At 37.2% G+C, this 18,136-nt stretch overlaps 2 protein-coding genes across 3 annotated transcripts; one reads left to right on the top strand and one right to left on the bottom strand.

Annotated features, from left to right (window-relative positions):
• LOC18613498 lies at nucleotides 14-10,876 on the top strand. 2 transcript variants are annotated; one of them, XM_018126552.1, is made up of 15 exons: nucleotides 14-347; nucleotides 483-643; nucleotides 1,714-1,786; nucleotides 1,893-2,023; nucleotides 2,165-2,563; nucleotides 2,705-3,981; nucleotides 4,183-4,622; nucleotides 4,713-6,646; nucleotides 6,750-6,910; nucleotides 7,110-7,270; nucleotides 7,970-8,130; nucleotides 8,567-9,411; nucleotides 9,548-9,691; nucleotides 9,780-9,898; nucleotides 10,663-10,876. In XM_018126552.1, exons 2-12 carry the CDS (start codon nucleotides 533-535, stop codon nucleotides 8,759-8,761), a joined length of 5,043 nt encoding a protein of 1,680 aa, XP_017982041.1. In that variant the 5' UTR covers nucleotides 14-347; nucleotides 483-532; the 3' UTR covers nucleotides 8,762-9,411; nucleotides 9,548-9,691; nucleotides 9,780-9,898; nucleotides 10,663-10,876. The 2 variants fall into 2 exon arrangements, with proteins under 2 accessions (XP_017982041.1, XP_017982033.1); XM_018126544.1 differs by having other exon boundaries at nucleotides 14-643.
• On the bottom strand, nucleotides 11,172-17,892 carry LOC18613499 (cullin-1). Its single transcript, XM_007050768.2, has 20 exons — nucleotides 17,664-17,892; nucleotides 17,002-17,172; nucleotides 16,785-16,884; nucleotides 16,078-16,263; nucleotides 15,892-15,939; nucleotides 15,600-15,803; nucleotides 15,412-15,489; nucleotides 14,938-15,027; nucleotides 14,752-14,832; nucleotides 14,591-14,650; nucleotides 14,096-14,125; nucleotides 13,924-14,010; nucleotides 13,680-13,829; nucleotides 13,547-13,602; nucleotides 13,282-13,402; nucleotides 13,035-13,199; nucleotides 12,791-12,934; nucleotides 12,436-12,654; nucleotides 12,177-12,344; nucleotides 11,172-11,588 (listed from the first exon to the last, which is right to left on the bottom strand). Exons 2-20 carry the CDS (start codon nucleotides 17,130-17,132, stop codon nucleotides 11,487-11,489), a joined length of 2,220 nt encoding a protein of 739 aa, XP_007050830.2. The 5' UTR covers nucleotides 17,133-17,172; nucleotides 17,664-17,892; the 3' UTR covers nucleotides 11,172-11,486.

The following is an 18,136-nucleotide window of genomic DNA, read 5'->3' on the forward strand; positions in this document are numbered from 1 at the left end:
CCCCCCTAAAAAAAAAAAAAAAACAGAGAGCAAAAATAAATAAAAAAATAAAAAAACGCGGCTGCCCTGTGCACCAAAACCAGAGGGAGTCCCTCTCTTTCTCTCTCTCTCTTTCTCTTTCTCTCTGTGCTAATCGATTCCAGCTAAAGAGATCGCACCAAAAAAAAAAAAAAAAAAAAATCCAAAAAAGCCCCCCAAAAAATAAAATTTCGAGAGATCCATGTGTTTAAGTCGCTTTATTTTATTTTTCTGAAATTGAGCCGTTTTAAAATTTTGGTTTGGTGTTGGATTCGCGATCGAGTTTCAGTTTTTATCGAAATTAGGGCAGAAGCCCCCCTTTCCCTTTGGTGGGTTTTAGGGAGTTGTAAATAATGGTTCGAAGAAACTTCTGGGCTTTCAATAATAGAAAATTTCGTTTGAGAACTTGATTATTGGGGTGAGGTTTACTTTATTATTATTTTTCTGTTGAATGATTTCTTTAGGGAGTAACGATGCGAGGAAGGGGCTAGGGCTAGGGTTTGGTGGGAGAGAAATGGAAGATACTGAGCTTGAAGAAGGAGAGGCTTGCTCTTATAATAACAATAACGATGATTATGATACCACCACCGACCCTGAGAATGATCTATCTTCTCTCGCTTACATAGTAAGAAATGTTGGCTTTTCTTCTTTTTCTTATCTGCAAAAAGCTTTCCTTTTGTTTTTTGAGTTAATGTTTAATTATATTCTGTTGACTTGTTTTGTCTTTGTTGGGTTTTAGATCCAAAGTTAAGATTTTTATGCTGAGTAATTGCAATGTTGGATGTTGTATCTTGAATTTAAATTTGTTTAATGTTTAATTGTGTTGCTTATAGAAATATAAGATATGGATTTGGTATTTCAGTTTTTTTTTTTTTAATTCTAATGTAGCTGAGTTATGTTTGGTTTATGATGGAGGTATGTAGAGAATCTAGTTTTTAGGTGGTTTAATTAAGGGAAGAGAATTATTTTCTGCAACGTGTTTAGGGCGGTTATAGATGAAGCTTTTTCATGTAGTGGTGTATCGATGGTTTTAGGGTTTTTTGAGTTGTCGGATGTTAGTTTGACACCACATGTTTACTGCAGAAGGCATTGTCGGTAACTTTTGTTCCATGTAAGGTTGGTGATGTTTGATGATGATAATCTTGACTGTAACGCTACAGATTTCATAATTGGAAGTTAGGAGAGTAAGATTCAAGCACATTAGGTAGCCTAAGTCGTTTAATTAAGTGAGGAAAATTATTTTCCACAACGTGTCTAGTGCTGTCATAAATGAAGCTTTCTTGTCTTGTGCGGTCATAAATGAAGCTTTTTCGTGTAGTTGTGTATTAATGGTTTTAGGGTTTTGTGAGTTGTCGGATGTGAGTTTGACACCTGTTATTGCAGAAGGCGAAGGCGTTGTTGGTAAGTTTGTTCCATGTAAGGTTGGTGAGGTTTGATTATGGTAATCTTGAATGTAACGCTAGGGATTTCGTAATTGGAAGTTAGGAGAGTAAGATTCAAGCACATTAGGTGGCTTATAGAGTTGCAGTGTGTTATTACTGCTTCTAGAGGATCAGCAGCTAACTGTAAGAAATAGGACTCAATGTAAGTAGACCTTTTGCAATGTTTTCTCACTTGTCCGATGCATGTTCTTAGCCCCTCTCCATGTGTTTTATGATCTTTTAGTGATATGTGGCTCCTGTAATGTTTTTGAAGGACGAGAAAATCCAACATGTTCTCGGACATTTTCAAAAAGATTTTGAAGGTGGAGTTTCTGCAGAGAATCTTGGTAAGTTAAAATGAAGAGAATCATGGTTCTTGTGAGGTCAAGAGTCACCATAAGTTGGAGTTAATTTGAAATTGATGATTTTGGGATTGTTGACATTTTGCCACAGGGGCAAAATTTGGTGGGTATGGATCATTCTTACCTACTTATGCACGTTCTCCTGGTTGGTCTCATCCGAAGAGTCCACCAAAAGTTCAGAGTTGCAATGCACCTAGATCCCCAAACAATATGCAATTGGAGGTAGAATTTTTACAATTTTTTGTCTCTTTTTCCCCCCTTGGAAATATAGTTCATTTTATATAAGGAAGGAAACTTCACTGGATCTTGGTTGATTTGAGAAGTCCAAGTTAAAGTGAGCACGTAGTTTGTTTTGTTATATAGGATGGTCGTAATAGCTCAGCAGGTTGGGCAAGTGGTTCACAAGCATTGAGGCCTGGACCTCCTACAAATTTTGATACCCTCCCTGCTTTGAAGGCACCATCTTCGAATGACTCGAATAAACAAGAGGTTGGTGTAACATCCACTCATGCTGATGAGCTTGCCTCTAGGTGCGAATTTGCAAACAAGAAAGCTGCCAATCTGCCAGACCAGAAACCGTTGAAGGTGCGAATCAAAATGGGGTCAGATAACTTGTCAACGAGAAAAAATGCTGAATTCTACAGTGTTGTTGGCCTTGATGTCTCACCATCTTCCTCCTTAGATGATAGCCCTTCTGAAAGTGAAGGGATGTATCGGGAGACACAAGAGCCATTATTTGAATCTCCAACCAGTATTCTTCGGGTAAATCCTCCTGTAATATTTTCATTAATCTCCTCCTTACAAGAATTTTTCTCTTTTTTCCTGTAATCTTGTATCTTCTTACATCTTATGTACCTGAAATAATCAGATTATATATAACTTTTTCTGTATATTGTTGAGCAGTTTATGACTTCGTTCCCAGTGCCTGGAGAGGCACTACTATCACCTCTCCCTGATGATCTGCTTAACTTCACTATAAAGGAAAAGATTTCAAAAGAGAACAGATCTGATTCTGGCAAGGTTGATGGAATAATATTGGGAGACAAGAAAGCTAAGTCAATGGAGAAAAAGAATTTCCCAGCAGAAAGGAAGAGTGGCAATAACAGGGAAACAAGGAATGATAATGGTATCATGTCAAAGAAGGAAGCAGATATTGACACGTTGGCTTGTGAGGAGCTTGTTTCTAAAACATTGAAGCTTCCTCTTTTATCTAATTCATATTCTGCTATTGACAGGGTAAAAAATAAGGGCATAGCAAGAAACAGAGGTGCCCATGATGTAGCAATGGAGGAATCACTGGAGCCAATACTTACCCAAGAGGTTGGCTGGGATAAACCAAGGGCTGGTTCAGCTCGAAAGGTTTTGGAGGAACAAAAGACAAGTGTTCTCAATGATATTTCAGGATATGCAAGAAAAGATGGGTGTAGTAAAGCAGAAAAAATTTATGATCCCATGAAAGCTGACTCCTATACTCTTAAGGGTAGCAAAGCTCTAAATTGTGAACCAGTAGATCCTCCCAAGCAGAAGGTCAGCCAGAGAGCTACATCATATGAACAAGACAATATGAAGTTACCTCCTGCAAAGCAGCATACCTCTTCTGGTGGAAAAAGAAAATCAAAAGGCAGTCAGGGTCATGGCAGTCTAGCTGCAGAGGTACCAAAAGAAAGCTTGAGGGCTGGTCCTTCATCGATGCTGAAAAATAAGCAGACTGCTCATGTTAACAATTATACAATCAAAAGGGAATCAGGAGAACCAAAGTTAGAAAGGCCTTTTCGAAAGGCTGAAGATAGATATAAAGATTTTTTCGGAGATATGGGGGAACCGGAACAGGAAGAGAACCTAAAAATTTCATTGGAGATTCCTTCTGAAGATCGGCTGAAAGAAGCGGATAAGGTTGAAAGAAATATATCAGCCATTAACAGTGCATATAATGATAGACTAAGTGTTAAGAAAACTGAGGATCTATTGGCATCCGAATCATACCCTAAACCAACTATGGATGGTGCTTCTAATTCTGCCAATGTGAATGTAGCTGGAACTTCCCATGCATCTGCAGCTCCTATATTGATAAAAGAAAATTGGGTTGCTTGTGACAAGTGCCATAAGTGGCGTCTTCTTCCATTAAGCATAAATCCAGCTGACTTACCAGAGAAGTGGTTATGCAGCATGCTTAACTGGCTGTAAGTTCTTTATCAGCACTACTTTGAAAATTTTTATGAATGTAAGTTTAGTGGGTCAGACACCTAAAGTTTTTGTATTGTTAGAATTGTGTTGGACTGAACATGTGACCATTTGTGTTGATAGTTAACTTTGTGATGGATTGTCGAATGTTATTTCTCCTCTTTCAAATTTCTAACATTTTTTGTCTTGTAAATGTTTAGGCCTGGAATGAATCGCTGCAGTGTTGATGAGGAGGAAACTACAAAAGCTGTTTTCGCATTGTATCAGGTTCCTGTTGCAGAGAGTCAAAATAATTTGCAAAATAATCCTGGCAATATAATGTCCAGATTACCCTCAGCTGATGCCCTGCAACCTGACCAAAACCAACGGAGTTTTGGTTCAAATGCCATGCCCAGTGCTGGAAGGAAGAAACATAGTTTAAAAGAAACATCAAATGCAATGGATAAAGATGGGCCAACTCCTACAAAGAAGAACGTGCAGTCATCAGCCCGATCTGGAAGCCTAACTGATGTGACTCGATCTCCTGTGGTAGGTGAACCTGGTTTACAGCACCTAAGCAGATCTTCTGATTTATCTGTCGAGAAACATAAAAATAAGCAGAAAGAGAAGCATAAAGTGTCAGAGCACAGTTCTGATGGAGGTATTCTTTTTAAACAGATATTTATTGTACTTTTTAAACTTCATTTTCATAAATTATTTAATGTGTTGCTTTCATAAAACATGCAAATAGGTGATGACAAAACTTCGAAGATGAAAGGCAAAAGGGTCACTGATCAAGATTCTTTAAGGGCCTCCAAGAAAATTAAGACTGAAAGTTTGCATCTAGCTGATGAAGATTGGGTGTTTGAGCATGCTGTTAAGGGGGGGCCTAGCACAAGTAATGGTTTGCCTACCACATTGGTAGGAAAGGATCAGCCTAAACACAGTGAACGTTCTTCTCATCGGGATTCAAAGTTAGATAAGGACCGACAACAGGCCTATGGTAAAAGACTAAAGGACAAAGTTCAGGTTTCCTTAACTGATGGATCGCTGGATATGGCAAATTGTGATGGTGGGGAAATTTCAAGAAAGAGGAAAGTTGATGAATGTATTGATTGTCAATTAAATACAGGTTCCCTCCAAAGTATGGGTAATAACCTCCAGGATAGCAGAGTGTCTGTAAAGGAAGAGTTCAGTGAGAATGACTACAGAAGGGAAAAGAAGGCCAGGGTATCTAAGTCTGGGGGTAAGGATTCCTCTGCCAGTAAAAGCAGTGGTAAACTGGAGAAAAAAAGTAGGCATACAAAGAATCACCGAAGTGGGCAAGATCCTGATATCACTCTGTCCCAAAGGAGCTTGGATGGTACAGATTCATTGAAAAAGGATCTTGGATCTGCCCAACCTTCTTTAGCAGCTACCTCAAGCTCATCTAAGGTTTCTGGTTCACATAAATCAAAATCTGGTTCGCATAAATCAAAAACTGGCTTCCATGAAACAAAAGGCTCACCAGTAGAATCAGTTTCTTCATCACCTATGAGAATTGCTAATCCAGATAAACTTTCATCAACAAGGAGGAATGTTAGAGGGAAAGATGAGTCTCGTGATGCTGGTTTTTTGGTTGCAGGTAGCCCAAGAAGATGCTCAGATGGTGAAGATAATGATGGGAGTGACAGGTCAGGGATAGGAAGGAAGGACAAAACTTCTGCTGCAGCTCAACATGGGTCCCTTGCGTCCTCTGCACTTCATTTGCAGTATAAGGACGGTGGTCAATTAGGTGACAGTAAAGCTAAGGGACCAATTGAATCTTCTCCTGATATTAGAAAAGGTCAATTTATGAATGGTACTGTTGATTATTTAGGCCAAGAGGCTCAATATGCTGGTAAATTAGCTACAATGGATGAACACTGTGATGAAGAAAATCAGAATAACAACCATGTTCTTGCTGATGCTTCTCGTCCAAGAAAGTCAGGCAAGGGATCCTCACGGTCAAAGGATAGAAGTCGTAGTTTTAAATCTGATTCTGTTGATGAACAGCAAGATCGTGCACCGTCATATGAGGTAAAACCTAGGGATCAAAGAAATAAGTTTCAGGAGAGGTTTGGAGTCAAGTCCGATCAAAGTGAGAATAGATTTGTTGATAATAAAGAATCTGTGGGAAAATTGTCCGGTGAGAGTAGCAAAAGAGAAAGTCAATCAAATGTTGGGGTTCAGGGCCGTTCGGATGCTAAACCAGATGCCACAGGAGTTCAAGATGTAATGTCTACTGTGAAGCAGAATATTGTGCAGGACAGTGATGGTGAAAAATATACAAAGAGGTTCCACCCTGACAAATCTGATCATGCAGAAATTGCTTCTGGGAGAGGGAAGTCAGTATCATTACCACCCTCTGGAGGAACTCAAAATGAGATGCTTTCTCGTTGCCCCCGCCCAGTTTCTGGGTACCAAAAGGGAAATGGAGTTGATGGATCTCAAGGTGATGATGCATTGAAGATACAAAAACAAATAAAGAAGGCTGATCTTCAAAATGGAACTCAGCACAGTAGTTCAAGACATACTACATCAGGTGGACGTAGGATCAGGGATGTTGATGCACCAAGTCCACTGAGAAAGGATTCCTCAAGCCAGGCAGCTACCAATGCCTTGAAGGAGGCTACAGATTTAAAGCATTTAGCTGATCGTGTCAAGGTTTTACCTTGCTCTTTTATCTTATCTGTTGCCTTTTTCCCCCTTTTTCCTAACCTCTAGCAAACTGATTTTTTTTTAATATTTGTTAAAAAAATTCCCTCAGAACTCTGGTTCAAATGTGGAGAGCACTGCACTTTACTTCCAGGCAGCACTGAAGTTTCTTCATGGTGCCTCTCTACTTGAATCTTGCAACAGTGATAGTGCCAAACATGGAGAGATGATTCAGAGTATGCAAATGTATAGTAGCACTGCGAAGCTTTGCGAGTAAGTTAAATATTAGGTGCTCCAGCATTTGTTCTCTTCCTTTTGTAATCCTAAGTTGCTACACTTTGTTGGAGCTGATCATGTTTTAGTTGAAAAAATTCCTGCAACATTGAATCATCTGTTATTGCATTTTGTTTTGGGATGATTTCATTTTTGTGGTTATTGATTTTTTGTTGTTGTTTATCAATTAATTTTTCAGGTTTTGTGCCCACGAGTATGAGAGATTAAAGGACATGGCTGCTGCTTCTTTGGCCTACAAGTGTATGGAGGTGGCATATATGAGGGTCATATATTCATCTCATGCCAGTGCAAGTAGAGATCGACATGAATTGCAGACAGCTTTACAAGTGGTTCCTCCTGGTAATTCAAAGGACCCAGTGATTGTACTGGCTGAAATCCTTCTTGCTAGTAGTCTGTGTTGCGTTTAACATTGAAATTGTTGTTTAGTGGCTCTTCTGCACCTATGCAGTGATCAGAGAACACCGGCCTCTGATATTTACTTTGGAATTTAGTTGCTTAATTTGTGAAAAGATCTCTGCATCAGAAAGTTGCATCTTAGAAGCAGATCAAAATTGATTGCTCTACATGAATGATTAGTTTACTTGCTTCCTGTGTGTGTCTCTTTTCTTATATACTGTGAATGTGTTCTTTGGTATCTTCAAATCAGAGGAGCTTCAGACATAATGTCTTTCTGGTCACTTTTTTTTTTGGTGTTGTTTTGTTCACGCAGACACAGATTCTGTATTAGTTGGTCGACTTGAGTTTGTATATCATCAGTGTTCTAGTTGCTATTTGACATGCAAGGTTTACCAATTTTTATAAATTTGGCATTGGACCTAAGTTTAGGACAGGCCTTATTGGTATGCATGCATATGAGTAGATATTTTCAAGTAAGCCTACTCATCGGTCTCTCGGTTTTTCCAGTCCCTTTTATCACCTTCTTCTTTTGTATGTTTTTTTATGGACATTCAATGTCTCTATGAATAATGTTAATATGGCACTGAATGACACAAAGTTACTTTTAACTTCTTCTTTTAATAATTGTTGTCTTCATATCAGGTGAGTCTCCTTCTTCTTCTGCCTCTGATGTTGATAACTTAAACCACTCAACAACAGCAGACAAGGTTGCTTTTCCGAAAGGTGTTACTTCTCCTCAGGTTGCTGGAAATCATGTTATTTCTGCTCGAAACCGTCCTTACTTTGTGCGGTTGCTCAATTTTGTAAGTTGAGAGTTTTGCTTCCTATGTAATTTTTTTTATAAAGCTTCACATTTAATTTTGAAATTGTAATTCATGTGTTTTTGATATGGTATGAGAGTGAAAGCATTACTGAACACCTCTCCCCCCACCCCCAGTTCCCCTTTTTGCTCAAAACAGTTTTTCTTTGGTATTAATCCCCAAAAGCTTTTTTTGCTTTCTCAGTTCTCCCATACCTTTTCTCCCTTCTATATCCTTGACCCAAAGGCTACTGGTTCTGTATGTTGAAATTGCACATGTGCCCTAGCAGCTTTGTGCTTCGAAGCACAAGAAGATTTATATTCTTGCCTGTGACCTGTGTCTGTTGTCTCTTACTACATCATGTCACTCTATGATCTACAGCTTTTATCTCTTATTTTAGAGTCTTATCATAACCAAAACCAAATGTGATTATTTGCAGGCACAGGATGTAAATTATGCAATGGAAGCTTCCAGGAAATCACGAATTGCTTTTGCAGCTGCTAATTTAAGTTTGGGAGGGGCTGAAAGTGGGGAGGTTATATCTTTTGTGAAAAAGGCTCTTGATTTTAACTTCCAAGACGTAGAGGGACTGCTACGTTTGGTACGCCTGGCAATGGAAGCCATTAGCCATTAAGAAAAAAAAAATGTGGTTGCTGAGGATGATTTTATACTGGAGGAAATTTCATTTTGACGGTTTGTCCTTGGGTATGAAGTCCTAATGGAGAAAAGGGGCCAGTTCTTCCTGCTGCAATCCCTAACACTTCCATTGTAAAACCGACAAGTGCCTGCTTTCCAACACTCACTGTACATGTGTGCAATACTAGATAAATCTGGGGTTTTCAGTGTATTCTTTCAGAAGCTTCAACTGCATTCTGACACAGCAATGGGATGTCCTCTGTTAATGTCCTTCTCAAGATGGTATTGAGGACATGTAATTCATAAGGTTTATGCGAAATTGTTCTAAGTTGTATAAATAGGTGATTATACTCCAAAAAGGATAGTGGTTGAAGAAATAATTTTGTATAAAGATAGAGAAGCCAATTATAGATTGAGGCAGGGTGGTAGAATTCTAATAGTAGAGTTTGCCATTGTTTTGACATTATTGTTCCCCAGAGGCAGTTTTAGTTCACCTGACTAGTTAATTTGTTAATACTATTTTACTTGGAGACCTCTTTAGGAAAATACTGGGATGTGCATCAGCATGTGCTTGCTCTTTTGCCACAGTGACTGCTGTTTTCTCAGTTCAAGCACTATGAAGCAGGGCACTCTACTTTGCAGTCTCAGGTTTGCTACTCTTAGAGCCTGCTTTAAAATATAAAAATCACCACGTCGAGTCAATTTTCTTTCTGTTTTCCTTATCCTTTTCCATATCTGCCTTTCCATTCTTTCAGTTTCACCTTCAGTATTTGTATTTGTGCAGATCAGCTGCTGTAGAACCTGCCATGGTATATACTTCCGATTGATCAAGATGAGTAGAAAGAATATAGGAAAAATTATTTGGTGCAAATTACAGTGGTAGAGATCCAAGCAAGGTTGCAAATTTTTTTCTTTTTTCCCTTTAAAGGTTGGTGTACTTTTTGTTGTTTATTTATTGCATGATGTACTGTTTTGGTGCATATAGTTGTTTCTAACCGTTCTTATTTTTGTGGCAGTAAATATTTATGTAGCATACACATCTCTGTATGATTCCCATTTTGGAACGTGGCAAGTGCTTTTGTTTGTGGGAGAGATCATTCTAATATCTTCAACTTGGCCGTCTCAATGCTGATAGGTAAAAACTCTTTCAGTGGCCCATACTGTTCTTTTATTGAATGACAATTCTCTTTTAAATGTCTTTGCAACATTAAATTTGTTTGGACTTAGGAGGGTGCAAACAGTTTTACTAATCCTCATTAGTGGACTAAAAAAGCCTTTGCTAGCAATTGGTATCAGAGTCTATAAAATCTGCAGACAATTGCCTTTATTTTAGGAGGCCTGACACAGGCCGCAAGAGCTACCTCAGCAGACTTTTGAGCTGTAGCTGAATTGCATCTACCATGGGCATAGTGGTAACAAGCCAGTAATCCATATTTAAGGGGCATGAGCCTCACGTTCCCTGTGTGCATGTCCCTATATTACTGGGAAGCTGTGCCTTTTACTGTGTAGTACTGTTGGGTGGTTGACTCATTTTTACACAAGATACCAGTTTAGGGATTATACTTATGAAGCAAAATTTGAAAAAATGAGATCGTTCAATGATTGAATATGTGAGTCACAAGAATTGACTGTGCATTAATCAGAGCGGACACGTCTTTGTTGAATTATATTACTGGGAAGCTGAGCCTTTACTACTATGTGGCACTGTTTGATGGTTGATTAATTTTTATGCTAATCGATGATATGTCTGGATGACTGAATATGTGACTTGCCTGTGAACAATTATTAAGTGGCATTAACGAGAGCTGAGACATGTGTTTGCTTGTTGAATTTAGCAGTTCCATGTGGTTAGGCGCATGATTTCTGCTAATGACACAATATATATGGGAATGGTTTCAGGTTGAACAATGTGGGCAGTTGCATCAACAGCGAAGCTGGCTATGGATCGACTGCGATGGCAAAATTGCTACTTTATCCTCCCTCTTTTTATATCTAGGTGACATCTATACGACAAAAATTTTGATCTGATTACTGCACGTCTTCGTTGTATGTACATAGCTATAATAACATTTATTCAAGTCTTGAATAAAATTTGAGCCTCTGCTTTTGGTCATGCATCTCAGAAACTCTGCTCCTCTCGCATGCTGGGGCACTGTTCCTTTCCTTTAACGACAACCTTTAAACATATTAAAGAAATTTAAGGATAGAATGTGCCCTTCATGTTTATCTATTCCAACCCATAATCATCTGATTCCCACCCTGTTTTGTTTTATATCTTAAAATTATTTAGAAAAATTCAAGGTTTGAATTAAACCTTTATCCTTTATTTTTATAAAGATTATATTAACTTTCTATTTACACCCTACTTGTTAAATCATCGAGTGCAATAACACATTATGACAACAAGGTACTTGAAACTTAATATATCTCATTTGCTTCGTTCTTGAGAATTGCTGTTACAACGTTTGGATCCAGCCACTGCTACTAGAATTATTTTTTGCGGAAAAAGAGAAGCAAACTTGTTTTAAAAGGTAAACTACGACTTACGTAAATACTAATTAATTTGAAGTGAAAATACTCAATGGAGACAAAAATTAAAATTAAAATTAAAAAAAGGACTTTGTTAAACTTGTACATACTTACATATACTAGCCAAAAAAAATTTAGGATTTCGGTAGGGGCAAGTGCGTGCCCCCATTGCTAAATCCGACTGTACCATGAATTTAGGCCAAGTACCTAAACATGTTTGCATTATCCTTGTCTCTCTCCAGATAGTCTCGTGTGATGAGATCTTCCATCCGCTTCTTGATGGCTTTAATATCAGGCTGCGTAATCCCCAAAACCACAGCATATGTTATTGCTGCTCACTTGGTGCCAACAATTCCAAAAACAAGATGCAGTAAAACGCTCTCAGTTATATCCTTTATTTCGTTCTTCTTGTTTTAAACTCATAACTCCCATCACCTCCCCTTGCTTCTCTTTTTTTGCTTTCGCATTAAACAACCAATCACACCTACTTACTACTTTCCGATTTCCATGCTCACAGACACAACATATTTAATCACACCTACGAAAGTCTAGTCTATGCTCTTAATCCTACTTGATAACCTCCCTTTTCATTTAAGCTAAAAAATGGATCACCTCTCATCTTGTATTACATTACATGCATCAATCCCTAAAGCATACTCCCTTTACATAAGGTACCACTTTCATTTTTTTCACCTTTCTACCCAAAACTCATACTACATCTTTTTATCTTCTAACTTTGCATTCTTTAAATAATTATTTTCATACAGTGTATGTTAAACTAGCATGCATGTTTGTGTGTCTTTTATGTCAGTTAGGCAACCAGAAATCCACATTCATACATCTAATGTTTCTCTCATCCACCAAGGGGAAGCATAGATTAATACCTTGAACATGCGACTCAACTGCTCAACGCACTCTGAAACTAACTGTTGGTGGCCCAAAACTTTCCGACTCTTCATTATGCGCACAATTGCAGCATCAATAGCATAACGCCGGTCTTTATCAACATCTTCCACAACTTTCTTCCTTTCATCCACCGGAGGGAGAGGAATCTACATAGGATAATTTACAAGTTTATTACCAAAGTTGAAATCTTCCCAAAACAATAAATATAAAAGAGAGAGTTACAAAACTGTCCCACACCTTTATCCTCCTCAGCTTGTCAGTAAACTTAGAGTTGAACTCAAAGTAGTCACTTTGGGAGATGGTTTTTGTGTTCGGCTCTTTACTTAGAATCTTATACTTGGCACATGACAGCGAATGTAGTAATCTGACCAAGTCATCATGGGTCAAGTTCAACTGAGCCATGATCTCTGAATAGCTCAGCCGATCAGAAGCATTAAAGAGCAGAAGGACAGCAGCCTGTTCAAATTGGCAACTGGAAATTAGTTCCCAAAATCAAAATTGAACACAAGAACCCAGCAAGAGGCAAGACATGAATCCAACCTAACCACAATTTTTTAATATAAAAAGTGCACAGTCTAAAGAGTCTGTTTACCTGATAAGTTGAGACAATGAGTTCAATAGTTTTCTGCTCAAACTTGCCATTAATGTGGCAAGTTCCCAATGAGTATATCCATGTAAGCTTTCTGTGTTTTGTTTTTGTTTCATAAAATCCTTTGAAAACTTCTACACACTTGACCTGAAACAATGACAGTATTAAATATAAATAAAATTTCTGAACACATGACAGAAGAAGAAATTTAATAGTGTCATCATGCAATAACATTTAAAGTCATTACCATCTCAGCAGGGAGATTGAGATCAAATGATTTATAACTTGGCCAGAATCCTGTGGTAAGAACAGTAACTGTTAAATCAATCCCAGGATGTGCAGCAGCTGAGTTACTTCTAAGATAGTCCTCAAAGCTGGCCTGGTTTTCCCTTGCCAAAGTCAAATCTGTGACCTGTTAGGAAGGTAGAAGACAACTCACATCACACCATAATCAATGCAGACAAATTAACTAGGTAAAACCCAATCCAACTCACCATGCCCTCCATCTTCGAAGTGAACTGTCCACCACATTGCTGCTTTAGCTTAGTCAGAATACTCCTTTCGTGATCGTCATTAGCACTTCGGTCAAAAAGCAGTCGCCGAGCAAGCTTCTTCCTGTCAATGATTGAACACAAAAAGTTAGGATCAAAATGTACCACAGAAATGACTTTACAATTTAATTTTTTTAAATAATAATCATAAAAAAAAAAAGATAACAAGAAAACATGAAATTAATTGACACAAAAATAAAACCTTCACCTGTAGAATTCAGCAAAGAGGTCTTTATCACTAATATAGGCAAGCAGCTTAACTACCTGCAGAAACCAAACAGAGAGTTCAGAATCAATTTCAGATCACAATAAATTTAGCATCAAAAGGTTGACAAAGCTACCTTCTCAAGTGTTTCTTCAATGGCTTCATCACTTAATTTCTCACTTCCACCCTTCTTGAGGATATTATCACAGAAAGTTGCCAAAAGCTCTGCACTTGAGCTGCCAGCAACAGTTTTGTTGCAAAATACCTCAAAAGCCTCTTTCAAGGCCTATTAAACATTTTTTTTACAAAAAAAAAGACATGTTTTAGTTGAAATGATTGAAAACAATCCATACTACAAGTTTAGGTATTCCGACACAAACCTTGTGGAACAGAGTATGGTTTTGAAAACAATCAGTCACATACGTCATATACTTGTCGTGCAGCTCAATTATTTTCCTGATAAGGACCTGATAATAACAACAATACATCAATTTTCAACATCTATACTGATTTCAAGAGAATCCATATAGCTGTATAAGTTGGGAAATTCACCTGTTCCTGCACACCTGCAGCATTTGAGGCCTGTGGAAATGAGTGACTATCAGCACTTAGAACCGGACACAGGTGAGAATTAGAAACAAAATAAATTGTGTAGATTATCATCTATTTTTTCCCTAAATGGCTGAAAACTTCAGCTCATACTAGTTGGGATTAGTTCATTTTCCCCTTTTCTTTTTCAGAACAAGAAATAACAAGGGAAAGTTTGCAACTGGCATGTCAAAGCCATATCAAACTTAACTGTTAAGAGAAGCGCACAACCACAATAACAAATGAAGATAAAAAACACCATGCCTGACTGATGCTTAAATACTACTCTTGCACCCATTAAATTAGTTCAAAATAAAAAGATTTCATCCCCTCACAAGCACACAATTACTATCCAGCAAAAATCTGCATGCATTATCCTTATTACAGAAGGAAATCAATATATGTATCCTGTGTCCAACAATTACACTTTCTATCAGAAAGGACAATAACAAAATTAACCTGGTTACTTGCAGCATCTTCTGCCTGTTGAACCAAGGCTGTACCCTCAGCAGTAATATGCTGCAAAAAGGAAGTACTCAGAAAGAGTCAGTAAAATCATAAAATAACATGAGAAAGATGGCCATTTAGCTTGCAGAATAGAGTAAATAGAAAAGTCAAACCTGCTTGAATATATTAGCAACAGGATCCAAGCCTCGAGGTATTTTACAATAAAGCCTGTACATTCTAGAAAGATCCTCCACCTACAGAGTGTAAAGAATGCTAAATAACTATCTAATGCATACATTTTGCCAAAGAAATACCCAGAAGAGTAAACATTGCTAGCAAAGAACAAGGTTGAACAATACCTTGTCATCTCTAAGCAAGGCCCTGCATCCAGAATGCTCCTTATCAAGTAACTGATTAGCATGCATGACCAACAACTCATGTTGCACTTTCTAGATAAAGAAGAAACAGATATAAGTAGAATGCTCTAGGAATTACAGAGCTGCCTTCATAGGATGACTATGCAAATGCTTATCACAAGCATAAATCATTTCATGTCTTTCAAATATATTAAAATCAAGCAATCTCAATCACCTTGATGAAAATAGATAAAATAACCAGATCTTCCCATATAAAGAGAATTCACACAAGTTCTAATGTAATATCTTAGCAACAACTTTGACACATCAAACACTATTCATTTAAGTCACCTCTTATAGCATCAGTTTAATGAATTTTCTCTAAGGAAAGGAAAAAAAGGTGCACCATCAAGCCAAACTTAAGCTCAGAGAGCAAGCTATTCATTTATCCTAGAAATTTACAACCATTCAACTAACCTCAGACAATTTTGTCTCACTGCTTGAATGCAGGTAATGAGACACTCTGTCCCTTTCCTTCTTCAAGCACTCTTCAGACTGCAATTGCCATTAAAATTAAAGTATTATATTAGAACCATTATATTAGAACCATCACGGTTAAAAAATTTTAACCTATAAAAAAAATGCAGAAGCACTTAATCACTTGCCTTTAACATGTAATCTGGACAAGAATCTTCCAGAATCCAGTTTGATGCCTTCCGTGAATAGTAAGCACCAGTATCCTGAAGCATGTGTGCTTCAAAATCTTCTTCATAACGATCCATTAGTCCCATGCCAATCTCAACAAAAATATCTAACACATTCTTCAATAATGCTCGGTCTATCTGCTCTCCCTCACGTTCTTTATCAATCTGGTAAGAAGTAACCATTACTCTTAGTTCTTTATTCAAAATGTGGCCTAAAAATACAATTAACCATGAAGCAATGATGTAAACTTACAAGGGTAATTACAGCATCTCTGACTTTGACATGCACATCATTATATACCTGAAATTAGTAAAACAGACAGTGAACAATTAGTTAAAAGTATATTTGAAACAATGGGCAGCAAAACTCTAAAAATCCAACTCATTACAGAATAATTAGTATTGGATAAGGGTGTCATTATAAGAACCAATAACAAACCAGATCACGGAAGCAGGTCAGCCCAACTTCATTAAGAGCAGGAAGTGACCTACGGGCAATGAAGTAGCGGTCAAGGTAGTGGAAGAAGCGTGATAGCCACCTAACCATTATTTTATGGTTCGCCCATCTTTTAACAAGCTCCCTCAGCATGAACTCATCATGCCTCTCCCTTAAAGATGGCAACACCTGGTTTGGAAAAAAATGGAGGAAAATTAAAACAAAAAGCAAATTTCCCACAAGTAGATGGAGTCATAAATTGCTTTCATATTGAATCTATTAAGGAGAAAACTATTAAAAAAGAAATTTACAGAAGTATCCAACAATAAAACCATAGAGCTTTAAAAACAATAAAAAAAAAAAACGAGTAACTCCAATCTTTAAACAACAACATAATCTATAAACATCAAACAAATGCAATGAAAGTTCTTTAAATATAAAAGCTGAATCAGAGTTTATATGAAACATAACAGCCGTTTCAGCCCTTGTTATATGCATTGTAAAAGATGCAGGTCAAATCCCTTTGTCGTAAGGTAAAACATACAAGGGTTCAGTAAGATTTCACAGAGAGAGTATCAATTACATTAACATCCTTGAAATCATAGCAGTAAAATAATGCCTCCAAAATAAAACTGAATTTTTAACACTTGTATCTACACAGACCAGTAGTCAGCAACCAATGATGGCTGACACAACACCAAATTCCTTACCGTTGAAGTAATATATTCTTCAAATGCCTCTCGGTACTTGTCATAAAGCTGTTGAGAATAATCATGAGGTGGCTTTTGAGTACACATGTTGTAGATAGTCCTGCAGTAGTTCCAATCAAAAAAAGATGAGAAGGATAAAAAATGCCAGATAATTAAGAATAATAAGTAAGTAGCTCAAAAAAAATCAAGAAAACTAAAAATAAGTTAGAAGAGATACGTGTAAAGCATCATATATTCTTCTGAGCTAAATGGCGGCTCTGGCAAACCTTCCAAAATCCTCTTAAGCTTTGTGATCCCCTTTTGCATATAATCCCATCCCTGATCTAAGTCAATAGTCTTGCGCTCCATTGCAGTAAAGAAGGAGCTAAAGATTTCTTCAAATTAAAATCTGCAAAAGCAAATGACAAGGAAACCATCAAAACCTCAAAATCAAACAATCGAACCACATAAATTAACAAAACCCTAGCATGAAAACTAGCAAACAAAAATTCAGCAACCAAAATTTTCATATCATACAGGCCAAACATTGATGAAAACCCTTACAAAGAAATCGGTAGGAGGAAAAAAAAAAGGCGAAAATACATATAATTTTAAAACAACGTCAAAATATCAGAAGTCAGGGCAATCCACCGAATAACATACTCAAACAGTCGATCACGCAAAAGATTGAAAAGAAAATAGAATTGATTACGATTTTCGAAAGAAACAATAAAAAAAATGCTGAACTGAGATTACCGATTATAATAAACAAACACGCAACGATCAATGCCGTTGTGACATATAACCAATTATTAATTAATCATCAACAAATTAAAAAAAATAAGCCGAAGAGATATAAGCAAAACCCTAACGAACCAAAAAAAACCATAAAGTACGTACCAGAAAGATGATCGAATTTGAGAGTACTTCTGCAAAAGAAACCCTAAACCTAGCGCTAAAGAAGAGTAGAGAATCGGAGAAGGTAATGGGGGGAAATAATTATATACGAGAGGAAAGGTTAAAAAAAGTCTGCGAAATATGGGAAAATAAGAGAGAGAGAGAGAGAGAGATGGGATTTTCTTGCCTGCGACCTGTGTTGTGGCTTTAAATAAAAGAGTAATGAAATTCTAGCAAGGACTCTTTTACTTCACTTCACAAAGAAAAATTCCATATGGAATGGACTCTTAAAAGAGTATATAGGTTTAATTTTTTTTTGCTTTTATTTACTCCTAAATATGTATAATAATAGTATGAAAAATAAAATATGGTACAATAATGTTGTTGGATGCACATGACTTGCCTATCATTAATCCTAGTAGGGAAGTAGGGATACGTCCAATTCCATCTCAAAGTCTCTTTTGCTTCTTTTCTAG

This window comes from Theobroma cacao, chromosome 1 (assembly GCF_000208745.1).
Source record: "Theobroma cacao cultivar B97-61/B2 chromosome 1, Criollo_cocoa_genome_V2, whole genome shotgun sequence".
Classification (NCBI taxonomy): domain Eukaryota; kingdom Viridiplantae; phylum Streptophyta; class Magnoliopsida; order Malvales; family Malvaceae; genus Theobroma; species Theobroma cacao.

What these genes read in the sequence shown, in the direction of transcription:
- LOC18613498 (XM_018126544.1), top strand. Translation starts at nt 470, where the DNA reads ATGATTTCTTTAGGGAGTAACGATGCGAGGAAGGGGCTAGGGCTAGGG. An exon ending in CAAACAATATGCAATTGGAG is followed by an intron (nt 2,024 to 2,164) that starts GTAGAATTTTTA and finishes TTTGTTATATAG; the next exon opens with GATGGTCGTAATAGCTCAGC. An exon ending in CTCCAACCAGTATTCTTCGG is followed by an intron (nt 2,564 to 2,704) that starts GTAAATCCTCCT and finishes ATTGTTGAGCAG; the next exon opens with TTTATGACTTCGTTCCCAGT.
- LOC18613499 (XM_007050768.2), bottom strand. Translation starts at nt 17,132, where the DNA reads ATGGAGCGCAAGACTATTGACTTAGATCAGGGATGGGATTATATGCAA. An exon ending in ACCATACTCTGTTCCACAAG is followed by an intron (nt 13,830 to 13,923) that starts GTTTGTGTCGGA and finishes AATGTTTAATAG; the next exon opens with GCCTTGAAAGAGGCTTTTGA. An exon ending in AGTTGAGTCGCATGTTCAAG is followed by an intron (nt 11,589 to 12,176) that starts GTATTAATCTAT and finishes GGGATTACGCAG; the next exon opens with CCTGATATTAAAGCCATCAA.